Consider the following 27,723-nt stretch of genomic DNA (forward strand, 5'->3'; position numbering starts at 1 on the left):
AGAAGACCCAGGAGAGACAGGACGTTGGTGTCTTCCTTGGTGATCCTTCTGGACCTCACCCCAGGAGGGGCCTTTGCCAGATCTGGGCAGGGGTTTGCCTTCTTGCTTTCTAGGTTGGAAAGACACCCAGGCCTCATGACTGAAGGGGAGAAAAGCTGCATCTCAACCTGGGGGCTTTCCTCCATCCCTCCCATCCCCAGATGCAAGCTCCAAACGCTCCTGTGGCTTTCTCGGTGTGCTTGAGCACACACAGCCTCCCAGTATCCGCCCTCCTCCTCCTTATCTGTAGGCTCCAAAATAACCCACCAGGGGCAAAAAGAGAAGAGGGGAAAAACAAGTGTTATTGGGGTGTGGACCTCATTTGTCAAAACTCATGAAATTCACTTAAGATCTGTGAATTTTACTGCATGTAGATGAAGCATCAGTTTTTTGAAAAATGAGGGTGTAAGAAAGAGATCAGGGAGGTCTCTGCCTGCGGGATGGAAAGAGAAGGTGGAGGCAGCATCCTTGGGGGGACTGAGAAGATGGGTTGTGATTGTGGGGGAGGAGGATCATGGGGGCTTGAAGACAGTCAGCAGCTCAGGGCAGGAAGGTACGGGCAGGCCCCCACCCAGTGGCAGCAGGTCGAGCAGGTGGCATATGGGAGCCCATTGTTCCACAACAACAGGTGCACGCCTCATTCTTTTCTGCAGGCCATGGTGGTTATTTCTGACCAGGAGCTGTGGAAAGTGGAAGGGACGAGTGCCTGAGCTAGTGGGCATTTGGGTGTGGGTAGGAGCAAGGGAGCTCCGGGTGGCAAGCTTCAAGCCTTAAAGTTGCCATGGCAACTCTATGGCCTACCTCCAAGGTAGTTCAGGACAGAGCCTCCAGCAGGTACTATTCCTGCCTCTCGCTGGGAGATCCTCAGAGGCTCCTGAGTCTGTCAGTGATCATGTCACCTTTCTTTCCAGTGTCCCCTGAGGTCCTTGTCCCTCCCTCCCAGGGGGTAGGGTGGACTGGCTTTTGGGTTGACTGGGGGGGCTCAAGCTTGAGACAGAGTGATGAGGGTATGATCTAAAGGGGGTTAGACTATTTTCTGCAGTCCCAGGAGGGAGCAACTGGGACAGATGCACACACACACACACACATACACACACATACACACACACACACACACACACCAGCTCTATTCCTGAACTGGAGAGATCCTGTATGAATATCCAAGTAGAAAGATCTGGAATGGGAATATAGCAGAGAGAGAACACAGCATGGAGCCAGGGGCTCAGTCCCCCTAGGAGCAGGTTAGAGTCCATCCAAGGTGACTGGGTATTTGCTGCCACCACTGGGGTGTGGCCACAGGTTTGCACGTATGAATTGGAGGGCTGTAGGGTCCTCATCTCTGGACTTTGTGGGCCAGCAGGGATGGTTGGGTATGTATAGTAGACAGAATAATGGTCTCCCAAGGGCGCCCATGTTCTAATCCCTGGAACCTATGACTATGGTCTGGTACATGGCAAAGGAGAATCAAGGTTGCAGATGGAATTAAGGTTGTTCATCAGCTGCTTTTAAAATAGAGAGATTATCCTGGATTATCGGGATGGGCCCAGTGTAATCACAGGGCACCTAAAAGTGGAAGAGAGAGGCAGAAGAATCAGGCCAGAGGGATGGCAGTGTGACAAGGACTCCACCAGCCATTGCTGGCCTTGAAGACAGAAAAGAACCATAAGCCAAGGCAAGGGGGCAAGCTTTAGATACTGGGAAAAGGCAGGAAAACAGATTATCTCTGTGAGCCTCAAGAAAGGAACGTAGTGCTGCCAACACTGTGATGTTAGCCCCATGAGACCCGTGTCAGACTTCTGACCCCCAGAACTGTAAGATAATAAATGTGTGTTGTTCTGAGTCGCCAAGTGTGTCGTGCTTTCTTGCAGCAGCAATATTAGTATTAGGAAACTCGGACGGGGCACAGCCCGTAGCACAGGATCCCGAGAAGGCTAGAGAGGCTGTGCTTGCTTTAATGCTCTACTGTCACTGTGTTAAAACTCAGAATGATTTGTGAATACCACCATCTTTTCCCTTTGCACTGGGCCCCACAAATTATGTAGCTGGTCCTGGGGGACAAGGGGGATGGCTCAAGGGGGAGCAGCTGGGATCATGATTGCTGGACCATGTGGGAGTTGCTACCCAGGGGCTAATGATTTTTACTAAGAGCTACCACTTGCTCACTTACTGTGTGCCCCGTGCTGGGCAGACTGCTTAATGTGTATTTTCTAATTTCACTTTATCCTTTCGTCTCTTGGAGGTAATTATTATTATTTCTGTTTTATATAGGAGAATACTGAGTATTTGTCAAGTTAAGAAGCCCTACTCAAGTTCCCACAGGTGGTGGGTGGCAGAGCCAGTATTTTTAGCTGGGTCTTGTGTCTTTAGGACACTGCCTTGGCACGCTTACCCTCCCCGGCCCAGGCGACTTTTTCTGGTTTGGGATCGTAGCTCTATGGAGGTGACCCAGAGATCTATGGAAGATGTGTCCTCCATGAGGGCAGCTTCCAAACAAAGGGGAAACACCCTTAGTAGTGATTCTGCTATTGCATTGAAAATGTTAACCACGCACAGTGGGGCGGGGGGGGGGGGGGGGCAGATCACACTCCTTTACTAAAGCACTGTGGGAAAACAGTTCTGATTCTTAATGTTAAGCTCATTATGGGCCAAGAGTATCATGTGGGCTGTTCTTAAAGATAATATAATCTTAAGCTATATTAATAGAAATATAATGCCTTTAAAAAGGGGAGGTGATAGTTTTGTCTATTTTGCCACTCAGATGACAAGTGCAGGATTGGATTGTAAGGGATATAGAGAAAGGAGTATGTTCAGAGGAGAACGAGTCAAGAGAAAAAGTGGGGAACATGACAAACAGATGCAGTTTCTGCTTAGATTATAGAGTACTATAACAAGCGGGTTGATCTCCAGCAAGTTCCCCAGCCTCTCCTATGCCTTGATTTTCCTATACACAAATTAGAGATGGTAATATTAGAACACTGCCTGACACATAGCAACTGCTATTTAATTTTTTGTGACTTGCATCATCTGGGTCTTTGGTCTGTAAAAGAGATGGCTTGGGGGGACATGACCATGACTTTAAGTCCCCGGAGGACTGCTGTGTGGACAAGGAGCCACATGGGACAGGCCATTGGCCCCGGGGTTAGGGGAGAGGAGAGCCAGGCAGGTCAGATGGAGGGATTTCTCCCAAGCCCCAGAGTTCTGGGCATCAGAGGCTGGAGCCAGGTCTGATGGAGAGCAAAGATGCCCCATCCTCCTTTTTCTGACCTAAGGGGCCCACCTTCCCCCACCGCACCTTCTCCTTGCCTGACCTGCTCAGACGGAGATGCTCAGTCCCTGATGTGCTTTCCCCAACAGCTGACTTGTTCCCTGGGCCACTGTCCATGGGATTTCATTTCCCCTGGATTTCTAGTAAGATGTTTTAGGAACAAATGGTTTCTCTGCTTCCTGTCAGTTGTGTACATTTCAAATGACTCTTTTCTCTCTTGTCTTACTTACAATCAACATTGATACAGCAGATCCTTTCTCCAATTGGTATAATCACCTGTAAGATGTTTCTAGGAGCTCTCCCTCTGGATGAAAGCTGGACACTTTGATGATCACATCTACTTAGTAGTTTACCTGTCTGTGGTTTCTGATCAGATGGGCCTGTTTCTCTCGCCTTGCAGACGGTTAAAGCTCCCAGTTCTTAGATGTCTGCTGTCTCTTCCACAGCTGAGCCAGGGGGATATCCCCCCACCCCACCCCCGCCTGGGCTCCATTTACTGCTCTGGCTTATCAGAGGGTAAGAGAAACTAGATAACATGACTAACAGATGAAGCTTCTGCTTAGATTATAGAACGATGTTTAAAACAAGTAGGTTGCAAGGCCCGGTCTCTCATTTACAAACTGGTTGACCTCCCACAAGGTACCAATCCCCTTTGTACCTTTCTTGTAAGATAATCCATTTGTGTTGTTTTCAGGCACCAAGTTTATAGTGATTTTTTATGGCAACTCTGTTCGTGTGAGGAAATCATACAGGGTACCGTCAGCGACTTACTGTTCAGCTCAGCGATTCCTGCTCTGCCAGGTCATGCTGGAATTCCCACCCACAGGCCTTTCATGGGCCTGAATCAGTTCTCCTGTTCGTCAATGGAGTATTTATTCATTTGTTCATTCAGCCAGACACCCAGGGGCTCCTGAGTTTCCACTCTGTGCTGCGCGTGGTACGAGGTACTAGACAAACCTGGTGAGTAAAGCAGATGTGGTCTTGACCTCATGCAGTTTATAGGCTAGCGGAGATGCTGGTGTTTGTTAAATACTCACATAAAAACATGTTGCGATGGCTTATGAGTGGCATGCAAGTAAGGCAGAGGAGGCTGTGAGAGTCTGACGGGGGAATCCAGTTGCAGCCCAGGAATCTCAGCGGGCCTCTCCTTCCTGGGGCTCCTGCGTGCTCTCGGAGCAAGGAGCTGAGCTCACGTGGCAACCACAGATGGCTGGGGTTCTTTGTAGGCTGATGTTCACGCCCAGTCACGTCATCACACAGCCGGAAGCCATGTGTTCAGGTGTGGAGGAGGGGGGCATGGTTCAGGACGGCCCAGGGAGGCCCGAGCCTGCCTCCTCCTGACTCACGTGTTAGAACACAGTCTCTAGTGGTGACTCTCTGCATCTCCAGCTCCCTGACCTGTCCTGTTCCAACCCCATCATTTCTATAGCCCCAGACTCCTGCTTCCTGCCTCCTGGGGTATCTCACGTTCAACCTTCCCACGAGAGAGGGCTGGATCGGGTCACAGGTCCTTCTTTAGTATTGCCAGATCTGACTACACACAGCTCCTGGGCCAGGCTGCCCTATATGCTGATGGCCACGCTGTTGCTAGCTACGTGGAGCTCAGGAATCAGGCTCTGGTCCCATCAGCAGTGGGCCAAATGATGAAGCCACAAGACAGAAGACCCAGACCCCTTTATACCAGGAGTCACCGGGATGGTTTATCCCAAATGGGAACAATGCACCAGGAAGAGTTTCAGGGCTCACGTGCCCAGCAGGGCTTTATCTTCTTTGCACACATCGGACACACAACATCCTCTCCATCTTTCATCAGATAGCAGCCTGGAGTGACTTCTGTTTTGCACCCCCCCACCCCCACCAGGTCTCTAGCTTGTCACAACACCATTGTTTTGCCGGATGCATCTCTGGGTGAGAGTGGGAAGGAAGATACAGACCCTAGTTTAGCAGGGATTATGAGTATAGGCTTTGGAGACAAATGAGCCCAGGTTTAAGCCCTGGAAAGTAACTGAACTGTCTTAGCCCTATTTCCCTCATCTGTAAAATGGGGATAATGGTGTTTGCCATATAGGATTGTAGGAAGGAATAAATGGGGGGGGGAGTAAAAATATCCAAACATCTCTTAGCATGGTTTATGGCAAATCGTGAACACTCAGAAAATGGAAATTATTACTATTATAATTTCCAAATATTCTACAGGGGGTCCGTGGGCAGTAGGGGGGGCAGGCACCATGCAGTCTCTCAGGTGCAGAGGCCATGGAGATAGAGATGCCAGCCAGAGGGAGTAAAAATTTTGACTATCCTCATGCTCAATGAAAATCTCCTCATTGCCCTCATCTGTGGGTTTCATTAAGTCCAGCAGACTGGACGGAGGCCAGTCTGGGAGCCTATCTCATCTGGAAAGGTCTAGAAGAAGCCAGCAGTGTACCCAAGTGAGGTCAGAGGAGGAGCAAGCAAATCCTGTGGGTGCAGGTAGGGGAGGGGCTGGGGTGAGGACACTGATGATCTCAAAGGGCCAAGAGGGCTGTGCTGACCCTGGGACCAGGCTCTGTCCAAGGGTTTATGTCCTAGGTGGTTAGTGGTGTCCCTGAACCCTGTGTGCTGACCACGGCTGCAGGGGAGGGTGTCTTGGGAGAAGCCTGGGAAGAAAGAGGGGCTAGGGACACTCAGGGGAATGGGTATCTGGGCATGCCATTTTCCTGCTGCTTTGTCCAGGAAGACCCCATCTCCACTTGGAGCATCCTGGCATAGTTGGATCTGGTGACCCCTTGCACTGGCAGGCAGCCTCAGCTCACATTCGACTTTAAACTTCATCCTGGAAGAGGTCTACCCACTGCTCCCACCCCAGGTCAAGCAGCCTCCCCATGAGTTATCACCCTGATGGACTGGGAGCTTGTAGATTTGCCAAGGTCGTAGGGAGGGGAGAATCCGCCGATGCCACATGGAGGCGTCTGGCCGCTGTCCAGGGCGGTACCTGGCCGCTGGGAGCCAAGGTTGGTCTCACTCACTTGGCCACTGCTTCCCTGCCTCCCACAGGCAACAGTCGCACTGAAGCTCTTGATATAAATGTGCTTTCTAAGCAGATCAAAACAGTCTCGGGGAGCTCTGCCGAGCGGCCTCTGCATAGCTGCTCCCATCTCGCATCACCTTCTGTGTGCAGAGATCGATAAAGTTGAGTTTATCATGACCATCAATTCCAGCTTATTAGACAGCCGTAGTACTCCCCTCTCAGAAATGCCTTGTTTTTATCTCTAGTGGAAAATGGCTCGACTTTGAACAAGAATAAAAGTAAAAAGGGAACTTTTATGGCTTAATTTTATAAGAGAATATGCCTCTTCTCAGTATGAGTAAGGAACTGGTCCTGTACAGTCAGGCTTTCTCCAGAAGCAGCAGTAGGGGAAGGCCAGTTGGGCCTGTGTGGCTCCTCTGACTCTCGGGTCCTCTGGGCCTTCCTGGGGAGGTGAGCGGGGACGAGGGGGTGCAGAGGCAGACACCCAGAGCGGGTGGGGAGCAGGCGCTGGGAGCAGAGGGTGTGGGGCAGACCCTGGACCCTGGAGGGTCGAAGTGCTGCGGGAGAGCATCTCGGGTGTGGATACATTGGCAAAGCTCTGGGGGTGGGGGCGTTCGGCAGTGCTGGTTGATGGGTGAATCGAGTGGCTGGACTCTGGAGCAGAAGTGCTGGGCTTGGGTCTGGAACAATTCTCTTCCAAGGTGGTTCTTGAATGTGTATTCCCTTTGAAAGCCTTGAGCTGCCCTGTGGCAGGCAGGCTCCTGTCCTGAGTTCAGTGTTCAGCAGGGATGATGGTGAGTGTCACCAGCAGGTATGTGGACATCTCGCCTGACAGGCCGTTCTTCCTCCTTCTTTTTGCCTCCTTTCTCCAGCAATGCAAATTCCGCTTCAGTGCGTCGATGTGTGTGTGCTGGGGTCTTTGAGAAGGTAGTACCAACTTATTCAGCAGATGCTGACTGAGTGCCTGCTGTTGGCTAGGCACTGTGCTGGCCGGTGGGCGTGTGGCTGGGAGCAAGCTCTGTCCCTACCCTCAAGAAGGCTAGGGACACAGTGGTCTACTCACAGGGTGACCGACTGTCCCGCTTTGCTTGGGACTTTCAGTGCTGAAACTGGGAAAGTCGTGGGCAAACCAGGACATGTGGTCACCTTGTGTAATCATGAGGGCAGTAAGGGGACATTTCATGTGGCATTTGGTGGTGACCAGGTGCTGCATGGGAGGGCAGGTTTGCAAACCGATTCTTGAATGAGGTGTCTTCTTTTCACCATGTGGGAGATAGAAGATCCCGGATTTTACAAAATTTTTGAGAGAAAGAACAACTGAGTGGTTGTTTCTTCTGCCTTCCTTATTCTATGATGTGACATGGAGAGAGGTAGAGTGGCCTGCCCAGGGTCACACGGCAAGTTGGGGCGGAGCTGGGGCTGGGTGGCTTCATCCGCTGCCCAACGCTCTTGTCCCACCTTGTCTTCCTTATCCTGCCCACCCTGCAGCCTTTGCCCAGCCACACCCATATTTAGGTTAGGCTCCAGTAAATGAGGGGTGAGGGAGGGGGCCTCGCAGTGTGGAGAGAGAGAGGCCAGGGCAGCGCTGCTATTGCTGGGAGGACTCTGAGCAGCGTGCAGGAGAGAAGGGAAGGAAAGAAGGATTTAAGGAGGTCAGGACGTTTGGCCCGGAGGGACCACTTAATTACAGTTCCAAGAATCAGAGAGCTAGCTGCCCGAGACTTGAATGTGAGGAACTGGGGCCATAAATTCAGGGGAGGAAGGACCCGCTGGTGAAGAGAGGCCCTGACTCTCCAACACAGGGAGGAGATTTGCAGAAAAAAAAAGGAACATGCTGGGGTCAGTGGTGTGCATATAAAATTTAGGCTTTCCATAAAATCAGTAGCCCTGTTAGTTTTGTTTAATTCCAACAACCTACTGTGTGCCAGACTCTGGTTTAAGGGTAAGAGCACAGTAGCAAAATAAAGCCCCTGCTCTTGGGGGGCTGCATTATAGGGGGGACAGACAATAAACAGGTACCAATACGATGCACTACTCTGTCTGTCATGTTCCAAAGCGGTTGTGTATAACAACCTTATGTTTGAAAGAATCTTTCATGCGAAAATGGTGATCAGCAGAGTTTAGCTTATAAAACAAACATAACATTTCCATTCTGTTTAAGACCATCAGGAGTCGGCTCCCCGGCCCTGGGGGTTCAAACCATCGGGGTGGGCATGCCGATACTGAGAGAGATTAAACTTGGTCTCCTTGGGACGGGGAAGAGGAGTGGTTATGTTCAGAAGTAAGAAGGGAGGGCAGTAGAGGAAGACAGTTAACCCCCAGCTCTGGAAAACACCTATGAACAACCTGGAGCTCTAGTTAGCGGGGCTCTGAGGCCCCGGGGAACCATGGAGAAATGTTTCCAGACACGGGGGCACCATCTTCATGCTAGTGGGGCTAGTGGGAAGGACAGCGAGCGTGAACCCCTGCACTGACCTTATTGGGAGCTGTTCACTATACTTTATAAAAAAAAAAAAATAAAAATAAAGGTCATGTACCAGCAGTTTGACCATATATAGTATTATTTTAAAAATGCAATTAGCAAGCAGGTTGTCTGTTAATGCTTTTGTCAGTTTTCATGCCTAAGGAAGGGCCAGCTGCCGGTCTTGATAGACATAAATAAGCACTGCTAACCACACACCTTCTCATGGTTCTTATAAAAATCCCATTCACGACAACAAAAAAAATTTTTGGAAATGGTCAGGTGAGCTTAAAGCTTCTAGGCTATCTCCTTCATTCAAGTCCCTCCCTCTGCTTCCCTGTCCCCTTCATCCCTTCACTGCACTTACGTGAGCCACTTTCACCTGTTGCTTCCCCTCCCATCACCGCACTGTTCCCTCGGCCCCACCGGGCCTTTGCACGGCTTGCTTTTTCAAACCATATAAGCTTCTGACTAATTCCCCCTCACAGAGCCCTTCCCTGACCACTCCTTCTGAACAGCTGCGAAGGCATCACCCTGGCCTCCTACCCTGCGTTTCTTTTCATCTCCGTACTCGTATGAAATTGTATCATTTCTTTGCTTCCATGCTTACCTGTTTGCCCTGTCAAAGTCTAAGTGCCCTGAGGATAGGTATTTCGTCCACGCCCTGCCTACAGTAGTACCTGCCTCATGGAAGAAGCTCAATAAATATTTATTCCATTAAATACAAGAATGAACGCCTTCCAACCCAGTCTGTTAACCTGGTGGTTTTATTAACATTGTAAGCATGAGGTGGATTCGGGAAAAGTTCAACTCTTCCCCTTCCTCCACCCCTCTTTGGTGAGAGAGAAGGAGAGCTGGAAATAGAATGGGAGAAGTTTCTGTAAATTTCTGGTAACCATAGAGACGGTGATTTTAGTTTATTAATCTCCGGCTCTTAAGCAGGCTGGGGCCCCATGGTGATTTCTCCAAATTGCTCAGCGCTGGTTATCCTGCAGCCTTCCTCATTAAGGAAGAACCGGCCCATTCCTATCCTGCAGCACTTTAATTGCCGACAAGCAGAAGCTGTGTGCTATTATGCTCATTATTGCATGTTCTAACCTGGTTGCACCTCCCACTTTGGAGGGAGCCCCTGGAGCCGTCCGTGGCCGGTGGTGGGAGTGGACAGCCTCCTCTCTGAGCCCACGGCCTATAATTTCTGCTCTTTGCTTTCATTCAACTATCCTGAGTCAATGCCTTCTGGAATAATGGTTCCTTTCAGCCAGAGCAGGGCACCAGCCATGGTTTCCTGCCCACTAAGGCAATGTTTGCAGCGGTTATGCGTTTCTCTTCTGATGGGGAAGAACACACAGACTTTAATTAAAGGTTTTGCTCAAGTCCTTTGGGTAAGAGACCTCCAGTGACTTCAGGGTTTTAGGAGAACTCGGGGGGAAATGGGACAGTTAGAGGCAGTCTCTCCAGCAACCATTTTTCCTGGAGGGAAGATCCCTGGTGTAGATGTCAGAGGCCAGAGTTGGGATTCTATCTTGGCAGCTGACTCGCGTGGTGGGGACTCAGTCTCTCTGAGCTTTAGTGCCCTCATCTGTGAAATGAGATTGGACTTGTCCTTTCATCACTCATTCGTGTGGAGACTCTGAGTCTAGTTTCAGCCTGGTTCTGGAGGTTGGATCCTGGTGATGAATGAGAAGTAGGAGAGGCCCCAGGCAGTATGCCTTCTGGAGTGAGGCAGAGTGGCTTCTGGCAGTCGAAGTCTCTGGAAGGACACATATTTCTGTCCTGCGGCAGATCATCAAAGGTCTGCCCTCGCCTAGATGTTGCCTGCCATTTTGAAAATACTAAGACTTCCCTTTGGTTGCCTTTTCTATCCTAGTGGGTTTAGAAATACTGAGCCGTTCTCCCAGTAAATACTCAGCGACCACATGCTGGGTTCCACGTACTGCCCTTGGCGCTAATTGTACAGCTATTCAGCTGGGATAGCCATTGACAAATTCAGACTCTGGGGTGGATCACACCAGTTTTAATGGTGTGACCCTGTCTGTGGCACACTTAGGGCTTGTCTTCCATATCAAATAAGAATCTGGACTCCTGAGCCCTCCGGCAAAGCTGGAGCCAAGACATGGGGTGGGCCGGCCCCGGGGGTGACCCCACCTGAGTCACTGACAGATCTAAGAGCCTGGCTGTTCTTTCTAGGTGCCGCAACCTCTCCTTCCCAGAGAGCCTGCCAGAGGTGAGCATCGTGTTCATCTTCGTCAACGAAGCGCTGTCCGTGCTGCTGCGTTCCATCCACTCAGCCATTGAACGCACGCCTCCACACCTGCTCAAGGAGATCATCCTGGTGGATGACAACAGCAGTAACGGTGAGTGCCCGAACTCCCTTGGGCCCAGTGCCCTGCTCGGTGCCTGACGTCCGAGCAGAGGCTTCAGCCTCGGGAGCGGGGGAGGGGTCTCATTTTCTTAAGGCTCTCCGTGACTGCTCCTTCTCCGAGACGTCGCTTCAGAGATGGGAGGTTCTAGATGGCCACTGCTCTGGAAGGTTCCCTCCGTAGGTGTGCCCTCTCTGTATCCCGGAGGGGCCTGGCCCCCAAGCTTTTCCTTCCTGGCTGTGCGCGGTCCCCTGCAGCATTCTAGTGCAGTATAAGGCACATAGCCCTGACCTCCACCCCCACCGCGTGCACAGTGAACATTCCCAGGGACTCTTCTGGGAAGCGTCAGTTCAGTTTGTGGTGCTCCTTGGCCTCTGTCTGGAAGACAGTTCGTGTTGTCTTAGCAGTGGTGCTGCTGGTGCAGGTGTCGAGGGGGCTGGTGAAGGTGAAGGTCACAGTGGTATTGATGGTGGGGCTGGTAGTGGGTGTGTAACACGGCGACAACAACAGAGCTGCTGGAAGTCTGTCCTCTTTGCTGGATGCCCTGCTCCCTGCCCTGTCTGGCCTTAGCAAAGCCCCAGGTGGCCCGCAAACACTAGTTGAAGCCCCCCTCCCCATGCTGTCCCCCCTTCTCCAGCTGCTACCAGCTACCTCTTTCCCTTGGTGTGTATTTCAGGGCCTCTGATACCTATGTATACCGCCCCTGTCATATTCTCCCAACTTAGAGACCAGGTACTGAGATGGTTTAAAAACCAGTGCTCTTGATAGGATGATTAAAATGGATTTGCTTTGGATAATGCATGATTTTAAAAACCAGACCGCTGGGTCACAGGATCACAGAGTCCCTGAGCCTGTGTTATCTTTAGTGCTTTCTCTGGTATCAGGTAGTAAATTTTCCAGTGAATCAGCTGCTGTAATGAGAAGTTCAGATGGGCAATTTGTGTTTTGTTATCAATTAAAGCTGAAACATATCAGATAATTGAAATATATTTAATCTCAATAAGCGAATTTTCTTTTTCATTTTCTCATGTAGTAAGAAGTATAGGAGCAGTGCTGTGAAGCGGATTTTAGAGCTTTCTGAGGGGCAGTGCTTATGAATCACTTGACTCTAATTGTTCCATGGGTGTGAAGGAAGGAAAAAACATCAGAAGATGGAAGCAAATAGGCAGCATAGTTTTAAAGGTGATTGTCCATTATGAGGGATATGGGAAGGGGCCCAGCTCCCACTTCTTGAAGCTACTTGCTATTACCTTGCTTGTGTCCATGGAATGGATGCCTACGAGAGCTCCCATCCACCAATGGCTAACACCAGAACAGCTTGACTAGCTCACCCATGCACCCCACCTTGCTCCACCCGGGCCTGCTAGCCCCTCCCCTTTTAGAAGATGAGAAGGCTAAGGATGAATGAGCCATCTCTCCAAGGGTGAGGACTTCCCCTAAGCAAGAGGCATCCTTAGGCCCTGTTCTGCTGTAGGGGTGGGTATGGGGATCGAGGGCAGGTAGGCCTAAGTTGGGCTGGTGAATTATGGCTTGGTTTCAAGCCAGGGTGGCTCTGAGGATGATGGTATATTCCCAGGGGAGGGAGGCAGAAGGAGCAGTGGGCCGGGAGCAGTGGGATGGCTCTTCTTCGGGGATGGGGGCTATCAAACCCTGAACTCTAGGGAGTATGATACTGATGGTATGGTTAAATATCTGGACTGTGGTGGTAGTTACACAAGGCTGTATGTGACAAAATTGCACAGAACTACATACTCACACCCAAATGGGTACATGTCTTACTGGAGAGATCTGAAAAGCTCTGCAGATGGAGGCAACATCCATGCGCTCATTTTGATATTGTACTATAGTCGTGTACGATGTCAGTGTTGCAGGAGGGCTGGGTGAAGGGTGCACAAGACCTCTTTGTACATTTCTGTGTACTTTCCCGTGAATCTGTAATTATTTCAAAATATAGAGCTAAAATAAGCAAACCTCTCTCCCAGAAGATTCTGATTCAGTAAGTTTGAGGCGGAATCTGGCCATCTCTGTTTTTAAAAGCATTCTTAATAATTCTGTTGCATAGCTGTGGTTGAGAACCACTGGTTTAATAAACAAGATGTAGCTTTGCTTTTGTACATGTGGAATTCCAGTACGTGGTGCAAAGGGAAAGAACTGTGGACTGAAGTCTCAAGTCATGGGCTCTAGGATCCTCTCCACCATTGGAGGAGTGACCATGAAAACATCCCTCAGTGTCTCGGGGTCTTAGTTTCTTCCTTTGTAAAATGGGGAATGATAATCCTGCCTTGCTTGCCTCGCATCCTGACACAGTCGAGTGCATGACTGAATCGAAGCCCGTCAGTGTTTACCCCGCCGCAGCCCTCATGTCCATTCCCAGGAGACTGCTGCCTAGCTAGCCAAGTGCCCAGCCGGGGCTCAAGAGAGAGAATTGTGCGGACGTAAATTGGGAGTCTTATACGCAGAATAACTGAAGCCATTGACTGGGAGGAGACGGTGGCAAAGAAAAGAGGGCAGAAGGAAAAAGCTTGAGAGAATACTGAGTGTGAGACATTAAGGGGGTTAGCTGTTGAGAGACAGAACAGGAGCGGAGAGGAGAATCTGGAGGATGACAGACTCCGTGGAATTCCCGGAGTGAGAGTCATTTATTTGAACAAACCCACAGACAGGTGGAAGAACACTGAGTCTGGGAAGAAGCCCCCAGATTCGGAAGGTACGGATCATGGAAACCTCAGCAGGAAGCTTTGGTAAAGGACTGGGGGTGGGGCTGTGGAAGTCAAATACAGATGAAGAGCAGACAGGGAGGTAGATTCTTCTGTCAGGGATTTTGGCTGTAAAAGAGATTCAGGAGCTAAAGCAGGAAGTGGAGCAATGTTTCATGCGCGCGCGCGCACACACACACACACACACACACACACACACATTTTAACCATAATCCACAGCAACAAAGACATTTACATCATGACCCAGGATGACACGCCTACTCACACTCATACAATAGCATCCACTATTGAAACAAAACTTTTAAGCAACAATAGTTAGCCTTCTAATGTGTAGAGCACTATGATATTTTCTATTATAGTCTGGTCTGTGTTATTCAGTTGTATTGTATTGTATTGTATTGTATTGTATTGTATTGTATTGTATTGTATTGTATTCTACTCTATTCTATTCTATTCTATTCTATCTATTCTATTCTATTTCTCTTTTTCAAAAGGCAGTTTGTCCTCAAGACCCTGACTGCACATCAGAATTGCTTAGAGAGCTTTTAAGAAATCCGGGTGGCCATCCCTTAGCTCTGGTGATTTCGTTGGTCTGGGGAAGGGGTGCCTGTATCCTTTGAGGCCAAGGCATGGAGCAAGGCCCCCAAGGAGAGAGGAGAGGATGGGATCCAGGGCACAGAAATGAGGGCTGCCTCTGGGAAGAAAAGGCCTGTCTTTGTCCCACTCGGGAGGAGCAGATGGGTGAAGAGGGAGTTTGCTAGAGGCAGTGAGGGGTGTCGGGAGGCGTGTCAGGAGGGGTGCCGGGAGGCTGGCAGAGCAAGAGCAATCAGTCCCAGGACCCAGGCTTGCAGAACCTCGGGTGGGCGGGAGGCATGGTGGGAAGGGCACTGGTGCCGGCTGGAGTACCCCTGTGTGGATGGGGCAGGGAGGTAACCTGTAAATGGCCCCTGCACCGAGACCAGTCTGAGCTGAGCTCCCATGAAGGGAGGAAGAGACCCTTGAGACTGTGGCTCTTGGAGAAGGTGAGCTATCATGCCTTGGCAAAGGGCAGAAGGGCCCTTCAGACACGACCAGCCTGACTTGGTGGAAGGCGGCTCTATGACCCTATCCTGAGCAGGCTCCATCTGGGGCTGGCTTCTCTGGGGCGTCATCTCGCTCAGCACAGGAATCGGGTTTATTTTGTGGCAGGCCAAGTCAGTTCAGTTCCACACACATTTATGGAGTGCCCAGCCTGGGCCAAGGGCACGAAGGCAGTCTAGTCCCTGGCATCAGGGAGTCCTGCAAATAAATCTAAACTGGGAATGAAACATACTAGGACTCAGTTTCTGGTGTCAGTTCTGCCACTTCCTGGCCGTGGGTCTTTGCTTTGGTTTTCTGTGCCGTGTGGGGCCATGAGGCCCTGCCCGCCCTGCCTGCCCCATTGCCACTGGGACACGTGAGGTGACAGCAGTGAAAGGGCGGCGCAAGCTGCAAGGTGTGAAGGGTGCCCCGAGGCTGAGTTTCAATGACAGTAACAACAACAAAAACAGCAACTAATAATAATAATAATAATAATAATAATAATAATAATAATAGCTGATGTGTAGCCACTGCTTAAAGGCTTGCTTTTTTCTCCTTCCCGAAACAATGTGCTCTGGTGGGGAGAGCACAGAAGCGTGCAGAATTTGGCCTTAGGCCAGCTTTTCAGTTCCAGCTCTTTCTACCTCCTTCCTGGCTGTGCGCTCTTAACCTCTGTGAACCCAATTTTTCTTATCTCTGAAACTGGGATGTGGAATTCCTACCTCAGGGATTGTTTGAGGCTTGAGTGAGATAAGGCATGATGGAAGGGACGTCTGTGTTTAAACTCGAATTGAAGCCGAGTACAGAGCTTTCGGAATGTCCTCCCAGGCGATGTCACACTTTCTGTGTGTGCTCATGCCTTGTCTCCCCCAAACCCTTCCTCTGCAGGCATTTTTGTTTTGGGGTCAGGCCTGTGTTTCCTGGAAACAGGAAAGGGGCCGGCGATGACCCCTTTCTTCATCCAAGCAGCCACTCCAGATCTTTAGCTTTCTCCTGCAGAGGCCAAGGGCTGGAGTCTGAGTCCCTGTTCTCTGCCTGCTTAGCGATTTCCGAAACAAGCTCCACTCTTTCAGGGGCTACCTCCTGTGTAGGATGCTGTCATTCTGCTGAAATGGTCTCAAACTTTAGTATTTGAGCTTGATTAAAAATACAGAGATTCATTCAGGCACGTTCTTGCCTCAGGACATTTGCACTTGCTGCTCCCTTCACTTGGATGCTCCTACCCCTGAGATCTGCACAACTTGCTCTTTCGCCTCTTCAGGCCTTTGTTCAAATATTTAAAATGGCACCCTGTTCGAAATGGCAGCCCTGACCCCTTTCACTCCTCATCCCTTCCTTGTTTCTTTTCTTCCACAGCACCTATTACCATCTGATCTACTGTCCTCACTTGGTGACTTTATTTGTCCATTTTCGCTCCACCAGTGTGCAAGTTCCATGAAGACAGGGACTTCTGTTTTGTTCATTGCTGTATCTCCAGTACCTAGAATAGTGCCTGGTACTCGGTGTGTAATAAATATTGATTCAATGAATGAATGAATTTTGATTCTGTAGGTCTGTGGCAAGGCTTGGAATCTGCATTTTAATAAGCTTTCCAGAGCATTCTCATGCAGCGGGACGTCCTCTGGGAATCCCTGCTCTAGCTATTGTCCCCCATCTGTGCTGCAGCTGAGGAACTTGGGACGGGAGGCACTGAAGCTCCCCCAGAGCAAGCCTCAGGCCTCAGCACTGCTAGGGGGAGTGTGTCTCCCCTGGGTGGGGCCCTTGGGACCTCCCTGCTGCATCCCAGGAAGATGACATGAGTGGTGGGCAGAATGCAGAACAGGAGGGGGAGCTTCTCATGCTGTTACCCCAACGTGGCCTGAACTCAGGTCCTATGCACAGAGGCAGACGGCTGACCCCCAGCCTCCCCCCTTCAAAGTTACCCAGCCTCTGCAGGCCTTCCTGACATGGCGGCCATGCCTGCCCTGTGACTCTGAGGCAGTATTTCCCCTCCCTGGCTCCCTCTTCCTCCTTATCTCCAGAAATGGTGGGAACACGGCTCTGAGCCTCCTGGTTTTCATTACCGTACTCTCGGTGAATCCCAGCGGGCCAATATCTTCAGCTGGGACTAAGTGATTTAACCTTTAGGGACCTCCAGAGGGAGGCAAGCCCCGGCATTTGCCACAGACCGAATCATCCCCGCCTCTGATTCTTGGCATTCACTTGTTCATTCATTCCTTCATTCATTCACTCCCTCAACAGGTTTCTGAATGGCCTTTAGCACACAGCTAAGCACTTGCCCCCGCCCCCATGGTGAGCACATTCAGGTGACACAGGTATCCCAGGACCTGGCACAGAGCAGGTGTTCTCTGAACATGAGCTCTTTCAGGTTCCCTCACCAGCTGTCCCAGAATCACCACATCCCACAGTCCAGCCACCTCCACTTCCAAAAACAATTTCCTTTGCCATATCCAGTTTCTGTGTTTCCCTTTTTTTAAAAGATTTATTTATTTTAGAGAGAAAGAGAGAACACAAGCAGGAGGGGCAGAGGGGGAGGGAGAGAGAATTTTAAGCAGACTCCTTGCTGAGCGCAGAGCCCAACGCAGGGCCCGATCCCATGGCCCTGAGATCATGACCCGAGTGGAAACCAAGAGTTGGGCACGTAACTGACTGCGCCACCCAGGCGCCCCATTGGTTTCCATGTTTCCTTGTATTAGCTCGTGTCCTCTTTTGATACACTTAAAAATCATATACCCTTCTCTTCATGCTACTTGAAATTTCAAAATGAATCTGAATTTTGTGACTAAAAGCGCATCAAAGCAATGGCAATGTCAAATATTCTTTTAAGAATCCCATTTCCCTGGAGATTTCAGTCTGCTCTTGGATGGCAGTGATGTGCCCAGTCTAACCGCCCCCCCCCCCCACCGATGTTTATTCCCTTCCAAGAGAATGGCCAGTTCCCAGCACCTCATGCACTCATCTCTCTCCTTGGTGATGAATCCCCTTTGCTCCCAGCCTTCTCCTTGGTCATGTTTGCTTGAAACCTTTGACAGATGTTGGCAGAATGAGGCATAGAACCAGGCAGCCTCTAGAGACAGAGCAAATGGGGCTGTCCCTCCCCCACCACAGCGAGAGGCAGACAGACAATCCAACCCCATCTGGCTCTCGGGAGGAAACCGAGGACCTATGTAGGACAGGCTTGCCAGGGCCCCACAGCATGTGAGTGGCAGAGCTGAGGTGGGACCTCGGGTTCTCTGACTCCCACCAGGGCTCTCTCCTCCATCCCATGCTGTGTCCCTGTGTGACCCTGTGTTCATTCTTCCCACTGTCTACACTCTATAGGGACATGGTAGTCCATGGCCAGGCACCCTAGGTTTGGTGTGGTGGCTCCAGGCCATTTGCTCTACTTAGCAATGAATGACTATCCTCCCACACCCCACCCCCTTTGCCAAATTCAAGCCTCAGGCTCTGTTCAGGTGGTACTACTTCCAGAAAGCCTTCTGTCGCTCTGCACTCCGCCTGCCAGCTAGACCAGGAAGTTCACCTGAAGCACTCCCACATGCTCTGGCTTCCTTCCTCCCTCACACACCATTTTTACTGGTTATTTACTCACTAAATTACAGTGGGCAATTTAGCACAGATTAGCCAAGGTGACCAGTGTGAGAGAGACATGGTACCGGGCATCTTAGTGTCCCACCACCTAGCCCAGTGTTCCGCACATAGTAGTCCCTCAATAAAACTGGTTATAAAAGGACACTTATAATCCCTTAGGGAAATAGATGGGGTTACCACCTCTGTTTCATAGATGAAGACGCTAAGTCTCATTGAGCTGAAAATAAAAAGTGACCAGGGCCCAAGGTCATAGCTGGGACATGGTAGGATGGGGATTCAAACCCAGGTCCCCTGGCCCTGGAACCCACATCTCTCTGCTCACCACATTGCTGACCAGAGTGGCTCCCAGTGCTTCTGGGTAGACAGAGTCCCAATCAGGCAGCGCCAGCACAATGAGTACTTAACATGTGCTCCAGCCTCTTCTAAGTATTTTTTTATAAATTAATCAGTGCTTTATGATAATGGTAAGAACCATTATCAATGTGATTTTATATAATAAGGAAGTAGGCACAGAGGAGTTAAGGAACGTGTCCGAAGTCCCACAGACATGGGATTTGAACCCAGGCCATCTGCCTTCAGAGCTAACGCCCTTGACCACTAAACAAGGCTGCCTCCAGTGCACCATGCGTTTCTGACTTCAAAAGACTTACTGGAATTTTGTCCTCATTCTTTGGAGAGGGAATGGTGTTGGGCAACAGGACCAGCAAAGAAGGAGGCAAAGGAGGAACTTGAGAGAAGGGTATGGCTGTCTCCTCAGCTGGAGCTTTGCCCAGGGTTCAGTAAGAAGGAGAGATGTGTTGGCCGGAGGCTGCTAGGCTTGTCGGTGTTGAGAGGAAATCAAAGAGTTGGCAGCCATGCTTAGGTCATCTTGTGAGAGGCATGGCTTCCTATTTCCTTTGCAATAGGACGAAGTTGGTGTGTGTGTGTGCCCATGAGCACGTGTGAGTGAGTGGCTGTGAACCGGTGAGTGTGCACTGTTGCGGTATGAGCATGGGAAATGTGTGCAAGCATGGATGCACCTGGTGTCTTACTCCATGTGGGCTGCTGTAACAAAATACCCTAGATTGGGGGGCTGAAAGAGTAGACATTTAGTTCCCATGTTCTGGAGGCTGGGAAGTTCAAGATCAAGGTGCTGGCAGATTCAGGGTCTGACGAGAGCCTGCTTCCTAGCTTATAGATGGCTGCCTTCTTGCTTGTCCTCACATGGCCTTTCCCCGGCGCACGTGTGTGTGCAGAGAATGCAAGCTCTGGAGTCTTGTGCTCTTCTTATAAGGGGCACTAAGCCCATCACGGGGCCCCACACTCATGACCTCCTCTGACCCCAATCACCTCCCAAAGGCCCCACCTCCAAATACTATGATGTTGGGGATTAGGACTTGACTATATGGGCCCGGGGGGCATGCAGATTCGGCCCATCACACTGGGCTTGTGTGAGCAGGGGTGGGCAAGGCCCACGGATAGTGGTTGAGCCTCATCCACCACTACCTGGAGCCACCTTCACGATCCTGATAAATGACAAGTAATTGCACAACTGTGAATCATTGTTATTTGTAATCGTTGGTAAGACAATCACGGGGTAGTGGCGAAGTAGAATCAGAACTCCCAGATTGTTTGCCACCAGCTGCTGGGTCCCCCTCCACCCCCTGCAAAGACCCCATCATCCCTTGGCCCAGAGGCTGCCTAATTGTTGTTTAACGTTTCAAAGATGCTGTCCTACACAAGAGATACTCATTCCAAGCTGTAAAAATACCAACAGCTTTGCATGCAGCTGGAATAATTGCAAAAAAAAAAAAAAAAAAAGGCAGAGGAAAAGAATGGTCCGACAGTATTGTGCTTTATGGAGCTTAAAGAATCCCATATAGCTAATCTAATTACAACCAAGGCTCAGGCAGCTTAGAGGTGTTTATACAGCCAGGCACATGGGCTGTCAGCCCACTCAGCTGAAGGCTTCTCCTCACCACCCACCCCTATGCCTTTGACGGCTGTGACTAGAATAGCCCATCCATAAGACTGGCAGCGGGCACCCAGCAGCCTCGACATGGGAGCAGCCTAACACTGAATTCTGCAGGAGTCCTGGAGCCTCTCACCTTTACTCTGTACAGGGCTGCCCTCCCCTGCCACACCGTTCGTCGCCTGCCTGAGGGTAGCTCTTGGCCAGGCTGCAGATCATCCATGCCGGTGTTGACCAGCACTCTCCCAAGGAAACCATATGACCATTGAGCTCCTGGCTGCTCTGGATAGCCAATGCCCACCCCTCCCTGACTCAAGCCCCGACCCTAGCATTGGGAAGTGCTTCAGCCCATGACCACGGTGGTGGAAAGGAGTCTGATAAATATTTCTGACATTTTCAGTCGTGTCTGTTTCTGACCCATTCTCTCAGAGCTTCTGCATGTGGTTCCGCAGGTTATGCCCTTCGCCGGGGCACCCAGACCAGGGGGAATGGGGGAATAAAATCTAGCCCATGATCTCCGTTGGCTAAGCCACACATCCTGCTATGAGTCTGTGTCGGAAATGACTTTTTCTAATTGGGAGTCCAAAGGGGAGTACTTTTCTAGAACATGCATCAAGGTGCCATGTGCTAATAGCCCAGCCTGTGCTGACCTCTGCAGTGAAGAACAGCAGTCTGTTCTTCCCATGGTGGGCAGCATGGCTTTAACAGAGCTGCTGCAGCCCGGGCTGTGTTCCCTGCACCTGCTGCCCCCCCTACCCCCCCTACCCCAGCCTTCCTCAACCTTCTCTGAGTTGGTCCTACGCTTGGCCTTCTGCCTCCGTTCTCTACCAAGCTGCTATTCCCTCCTGGGATGGAACCCTTACCCCCTGAGCTGGGCTCTGGCTCCTCATCTAGCCCTGGCCAATGCTCCTATTTGAGAGGCTTGCCTTGCTCCCTGTACCAGCTGGCTGGGGCCCTGCTCCCCTGGTCTGATCCACCTGCCTTCCCGCAGTCTCAGGGCTGAGACCTCCCACTGAAATGAGCATCCTTAGTTAGTGATGCTTGGATGTGCCCAGCCCCTGGTGACACTGCCTCTTGGTGGACCAGCCCCAGAGCTCAGTCAGTTTCTCCAGCTCCAGTCCTGCACGTCGTCAGACTCTTCTCTGTCCTCACCAGCCACTCTGCCGAGGTCCCAGCAGGCCCCACGGCAGAGCCTGCCTGAGTCTGGCAATGGGGTGGCTAGCACATCACTGGTGCTGGGCCCCTTTACTGATACGGGCAACTGACTCAGGAATTCAGAAACTCCCCAGTATGCTTCCCTGGCAACCAAGAAGGGCCCCCAGGAGGGCAAAGGGCCTGCCCTCCTTAGCTCATGAGCTCCCTGTAAGCAGTCAGCAGCGGGAAGACTTTGGACCATTTGGCTTTACACACTAGCCGAGACAACCACTATTTGATTAAGAAAGCCAGCAGGAACCAAATACAAAAAGGCCTTCTTCCAGCGGTCAGCTGTGTGACCATCTGTCAAGGGGGAAATTCCTGGAGCTGGAGCGTTGAGCAAGTGTGGGAGGAAATCAGAAGATGTCTCTCCTGCCCTCAGGTGAGGGGCCCCGCTGCCACAGCTGGGAGTCCAGCTGTCCCTGGAGAAGGCCAGGGGCACACTCCCCCAGCCCGCAGCGCAGCCAGCAGGAGATGTCTCCTTGGCCATTCTTGGCTGTCAGCCCGTCCCGCTCAGCAGCTTGTACTGGTGCTGATGGTGGAAATGCAGTGAAGGCCGGGGGCTGCCGGAAAGCTGACGTCCTCCCTCTGCTTGCCCACGTATTTAACACCACTTGAAAGCCAATAGTCAAATATTTCCTACTGATATTAAATCTTTGGAGTACGGAATGCCTTCTGGTGGCATTGATTTTCTGAAAGGCTGCCCCAAACCACACCACCTCCCAGGTGTCCTCCAGCGGGGTTGGAGGGCTCAGCTAAAAGGGGAGCATGCGGACAAGCATTGGGGCTTGTGGCCACCCCAGCGGCCACCCAGCCCTGTCCTGCGTGTTAGCTGTCAGGGTTCCCAGGAGACCGGCACCACCATGTTCAATGGCACGGTGGAAGCTTGTATGGGAGACGTCGTTAGGGGTGGTAGAAGCCAGGACAAATAACGGGGGCCTGAAGGTCCAGCAGGAGGTGTGGACCCATCTCTACTGCTCATCACTAGAAATCTGCTCTTATTGTGGTGGTGGGAGGAGAGCAGATTTTTTTTTTTTTAACCACGGCTCTAATCTGCTCTCTGGGGCCCTAAATTGGGGAACAACTCCATTGTTTTTTTCAGGGACTGCCTTACCTATCTGCTTAGGCCCACAGGGACTTAGGACTCTTGTGCTCCTCCAGCCATTCACATGCATTCATTGAACAACCCGAGAAGCAGGTTCCGAACTCCTCAATGGGGAGGCGGTGGTGAGGCAGATGTGGTCCCTGCCTCTGACGAGCTTTAGTCAAGTACACAGACTCTCCAGCCCTGCTTTGGCACAGATGTAGAAATGAGATGCCTCACTTCTGGTTGTTTTTAGAAGCTCATGTCTTGGGAGTCCAAGATGTATGTAGAATTTTAGGGAGAGAAGCTCTTGAACAGAAAGCAAGCCCAGGTTTGTCAGATCAGTGAGCAGGAAGTCTTCATGTGAACCACCACTAACAGAAGGCTGCTTTTACTAGACAGCCCCAAGGTTGACTCTTGACTGCCTCTGTGCTGCTGATGTAGGGCATTGATTTTAGCCGGACCAGGGAGAGCAGGACCTAGGTAACAAGACATGTACTTCCCTCTGTGTTCTCCTCCCTGGTCCCCATACTGTGACTTCCAGTGGCCTCCCCCTGGCTTAGGTAGTTCTCTGCTCAGCACCTGACCTACAAATAGGGTGGGTGACCTAGTTCACTTTGTGAGTCCCTCTCCCACCCAGAGGGGCTTCTCTTATGGGACATTGGGCAACTTGAAGCAGGTAACCCTAAAATCCAGCCCAAGCTCCTCGCTTTCCTGAAGGGGAAACAGATCCAGAGAGGTTCCGTGAGTTTCCCAGCGGCGCACACCTAGCTAACGGCAGAGCCAGAGAGCAACCCCGCTCTGGGGCTTCGCTAACTATACTCCTTCATCCACCAGACATTCACAGAGTGTGTTCTCAAGAGTCAGGGAGCATACTCTGCACCTAAGATGCAAGGATGGGTGGAAACAGTTTCTGTTTCCAGACAGCTCACAGCCTGGTGCACATGATAAACCAGGAACAAATAGCCATTACCCACAATGGGATGGTAAGGGCCAGCAGCCACGGTGAAAGGGGGCCCAGAGAGAGGTCTCAGTCATTCTGGGAGGACTTCCTAGAAGAGCTGGCATTCGACCTGGGCCTTGGAGATTGAATGGGATTTGGACATGGCTATGAGGGTGGAGGAAAAGAGAGAACCTGCCTCTGTTTTTGTGTCTTTCTAATTAGACTTTAGGGAAGAATCAAAAGGATCATCTGCCAAGCACCTGTTATGTTCCAGGCACTGTACTACACACTTTTACACACGATCTGAATTTTTCTAATACCTCTCTTAATCTTACAGATGAGGAAACAGACTCCTCAGTTACTTAGCCCTGAATGGAGCCTTCATCTTTGATTCCTTCTTCTCTCTTCCCCATGAGGCCTCACCCCAGAAGGGTGCCTTGTGCCACACAAGGACTTGGTGAATCTGATGAATTCAATGAAAACAGAGACCGAGAGACTGGAATAGTGAGTTTGTGAAGTCATAGGGAAGGCAACATCCCCCTTCCTTGGACAACATGTGGCTGAGCACAGAGCTATTTAGAATTTCTGTCATCAGAATGTCTTCCCCAGGAGCGCCTGGGTGGCTCAGTTGTTAAGCGTCTGCCTTAGGCTCAGGTCATGATCCCAAGGTCCTGGGATCGAGCCCCGCATCGGGCTCCCCGCTCAGTGGGAAGCCTGCTTCTCCCTCACCCACTCCCCCTGCTTGTGTTCCCTCTCTTGCTATGTCTCTCTCTCTGTCAAATAAATAAAATATTTAAAAAAAAGAAAAAGGAATGTCTTCCCCATGCATATATATCCACCCCCGGGCTGGTATAATCTTAGCTTAAGTGAATACTAACAAGAGCTTTCCTTTTTCCTAAGCATCTTTGATGTGTTACTTCACACGCATAAGCCTCTGGGCAGCCGTAGGAAGTGGGTGTTATTATCATCATGCTCATTTCACAGATCACAACACCGAGGCTCAGAGAAGTTACCGGTTATATAGCTAGGAATAGCAGAGCCAGCATCTGAACCCAAGTTGGATCTGGCTGCTGAGGCTGAGCACTTAACCTTGTCACCATATTCAGGAGTCCTGAACTCCGTTACCTACCGAGGCTTGACAGATAAGGTGAACGGCAGAGGTGAGGCAATGGGGCTGGTGGGACGGTGGTGAGCAAGAGAATGAGCCCGAGCTCAGCCAAAAAGGGGCAGCCAGCACTGGCTCCAGCCTCTTCCTAGCCTGCGAGACTGGCCGAGATCACACTTTTACGTTTGGTGGGCTAGACGAGCCACACGGGCAGGCCAGGTACAGTCCTGGTCTTTGTGTCTAGCAGCCTCTGTCATATTGCTTCCCAGTTTGAGACAGAGAAGCTTCTCTAGAGATGCCATTTGTCTCAGCCATGCTTGGGGCAAACGTCTCCCTCTCGTGCTTGCTGCTTTCCCACATCTCAGAAAGCGGCCAGTCCAGAGAGGCTGAATTCGCCTCTCCCTTGTGCGGCTCCCTTCACTGTGTGCAGTTTGAGAATTTCACAAGGCATGGGCCGTGCATACGGTTTTAGTCCCACTGATTCAGGGAGACCCCTTCTGGGCTGATCAGCCTTTCAGAAAAGTACCTGGTCGTCGTGCAGTCGAGGTATGGATTTTGTCCCTGGGTTGTGGACTCGGATGCCGTTCTTGTGGTATCCCAGAATCCTGAGAGCTTGCAACTTGCATCAGCACCCTGGACCAGGCCCGTAATGGGGAGGGGAGTGCCCAGTGCTCAGGAAAGCCGCAGAGGAGGCACATAGTTTGAGAGGCACTTAGAGCTGCATCATGCCCCTCTGATGGGGCTCATCTCAGCAGGACCTGTCTTAGGGGCAGGAGGTGGGGGAGGGGCCAGGGAGGGAAGCCAGTGTTCAGGCCTTCACATGGCCTGACTCAGGCTGTGGGTGGCTCTGATTTGGATGTGCTGCAGCTCACCAGGACTTACCCTGGCTTGCCCAGTTCTCTTCCCTGAGACGCCTCCGTTTCCTGCACCGCCTGTGACCTGCAACCCTGAGGGATGGTCGTGGAGTGTGTTTGTGGTCCTTGTGGTTGCAAATGTGGCAGTTGCCATCTAGGAGTGAATAACCACAGCATTTCACAGCCAAATAAGACCCAGGGAAAAAGCCCTAGGCCTCATGTGTCTCTAATCTGGGGAAAGAAGTGTGAATTGGAACTTCACAAACCCAAATCCTTAAACCCTTTCTCACCCAGTAAATTTGATGGGGTGACAGGAATGAATTAGAAATTAGATCAGGGCTCAGCATTTACATGGGTTCCGAGCCAAATGGAAATTAAAAAGAGTATCTCCAGCAGGGTTAATGGTGAAGGCAAGGCTTCCAGCATGCCTTGGCAGGGTGTCCCGACCTGGGTCTCAGAGGGGAATTGATCGAAGAATCCTGCTGATGAGATCAGGAGGTGGAGAGAGGGTTCTCTACCCAGATAGTGGGAAGGAATTAACTTGTCACCAACTGGCACTCACTGATGTGACAGAAAATGCCAGCAATGCAAGGCAGATTTTAATGCCAGGCCGCCCAGTGGCAGCACTGACTTCTCCTATCTTCCCCGAGATGCTTAGACATTGAAAAAAAAGAATATTTTCCCCCACATTGAAAGAGGTTTCTAGCTAAGTCCCATGGACTGAGTGTGTCTGGAAGCTTGTCTGTGTTGTCCAATTTCATTTGGCTTAAACATGAGAACTAATGCAGAGAATCAAAGAAAACAAAGTTGTTTGCTGAGTGTTCCTGACCAGGGCTGCTCAGGCATGAGGCCGAGGTATTGCCTAAAGTGATGTATTTTCTCTGAAAAGAACATTCAAAGTTGTTGTTTAATCTTTCTGGAGTGAGTTTCCATAGTCTTAGGTGTTCAACTACTCCCCTCTAGACCTGCATACGTGACATTCCCACAATACATCAGTCCAGCTGTGGATGAGGTTGCTGTTCACCGAATTCCCCAATTCTGCGTGGCAGGAAAATCAAATCCCATCCTTCCATTTTCCAGTTGGGCTCCTATATTATGCCAGGTACATCTATGGGGGATGGAAGGAAGGAGAGAGGGAGACACAAAAAGACAGAGTGGGACAGAGAGGAAAAGCTATGGATAGGTAGGTGTGTAGATGGGTAGATGGATGAATGGGTGGATGATGGATGGGTAGGTGGGTGGTTGGATGAATAGATAGATAGATAGATAGATAGATAGATAGATAGATGCATGGGGTGGGTGGATGAGTCAGGAGGTGGATGGATGGATGGATTTAATCTTTTCCATTTTATGACATAGCTATTTTATGTCCATTTGAGAGATGAAGAAATTGAGGGTCAGAAGCGGTAGTGAATCACCAGAGTTCTCACTGCAAGATGGTGGCAGAGCTGGGGATTGAATCCACATTTCCCAACTCAAATGTGTCTATCTTTTCCTTTCTTGTATTGCCCACTGGACTTTTTTTTTTTTTTTTTTAATTGCCCGCCTTATATCTAGAGATGGACTCATGTAGGCTTGGATAAGCCGCTTATACAAATAGGTGGCCAGAAAGAGGTCCATTTTTTTCATTTAGCAAATATGTACTGATCACAGTGTTGGCAGAATTCCAAGATGGAACCATAAGACTCCTGGCCCCTGGTGCATACTCGCTTCTTCTAGTTATTCAATTAAACACTAACCTGCCTACCGCTGTGAAGTCTTTACTGATGTAATTCAGGTCTCCAATCAATTGGGCCTGACCTAATCACGTGAGCCTTTTAAGAGCAGAGCTTCTTCTGGCTGGTTGCAGAAAGGAAAGTCTCAGAGATGTGCTGTTGGAGGCCTGAAATAAATCAAATATCTATGCTGTGCAGGACCTGTGGGGGCCACAGGGACGGGAACTACATGTGGCCTCTCCTTGCGGAGAGTGGCCCCAGCTGACAGCTGGCAAGAAAACAGGGACTTCAGTCCTACACTCAAGGAAATGAATTGTGCCAACACCCAGTAAGGCTAGAAGGGTGCCCTGAGGCCCAGATAAGAGCTATCGTGCCAAC

At 50.6% G+C, this 27,723-nt stretch overlaps 1 protein-coding gene across 3 annotated transcripts in view; it reads left to right on the forward strand.

The window, feature by feature from the left end:
• The window catches only part of GALNT18 (polypeptide N-acetylgalactosaminyltransferase 18), a 353,506-nt gene that overhangs the window by 182,163 nt on the left and 143,620 nt on the right, over positions 1-27,723 (forward strand). For all 3 annotated transcript variants that reach the window (XM_032426923.1, XM_032426922.1, XM_032426924.1), the window contains exon 3: positions 10,960-11,126. In XM_032426923.1, coding sequence (XP_032282814.1) covers positions 10,960-11,126 — 167 coding nt within the window. The remainder of the gene's footprint in view (positions 1-10,959; positions 11,127-27,723) is intronic.

This window comes from Phoca vitulina, unplaced genomic scaffold, assembly GCF_004348235.1.
Source record: "Phoca vitulina isolate PV1807 unplaced genomic scaffold, GSC_HSeal_1.0 scaffold36, whole genome shotgun sequence".
Classification (NCBI taxonomy): domain Eukaryota; kingdom Metazoa; phylum Chordata; class Mammalia; order Carnivora; family Phocidae; genus Phoca; species Phoca vitulina.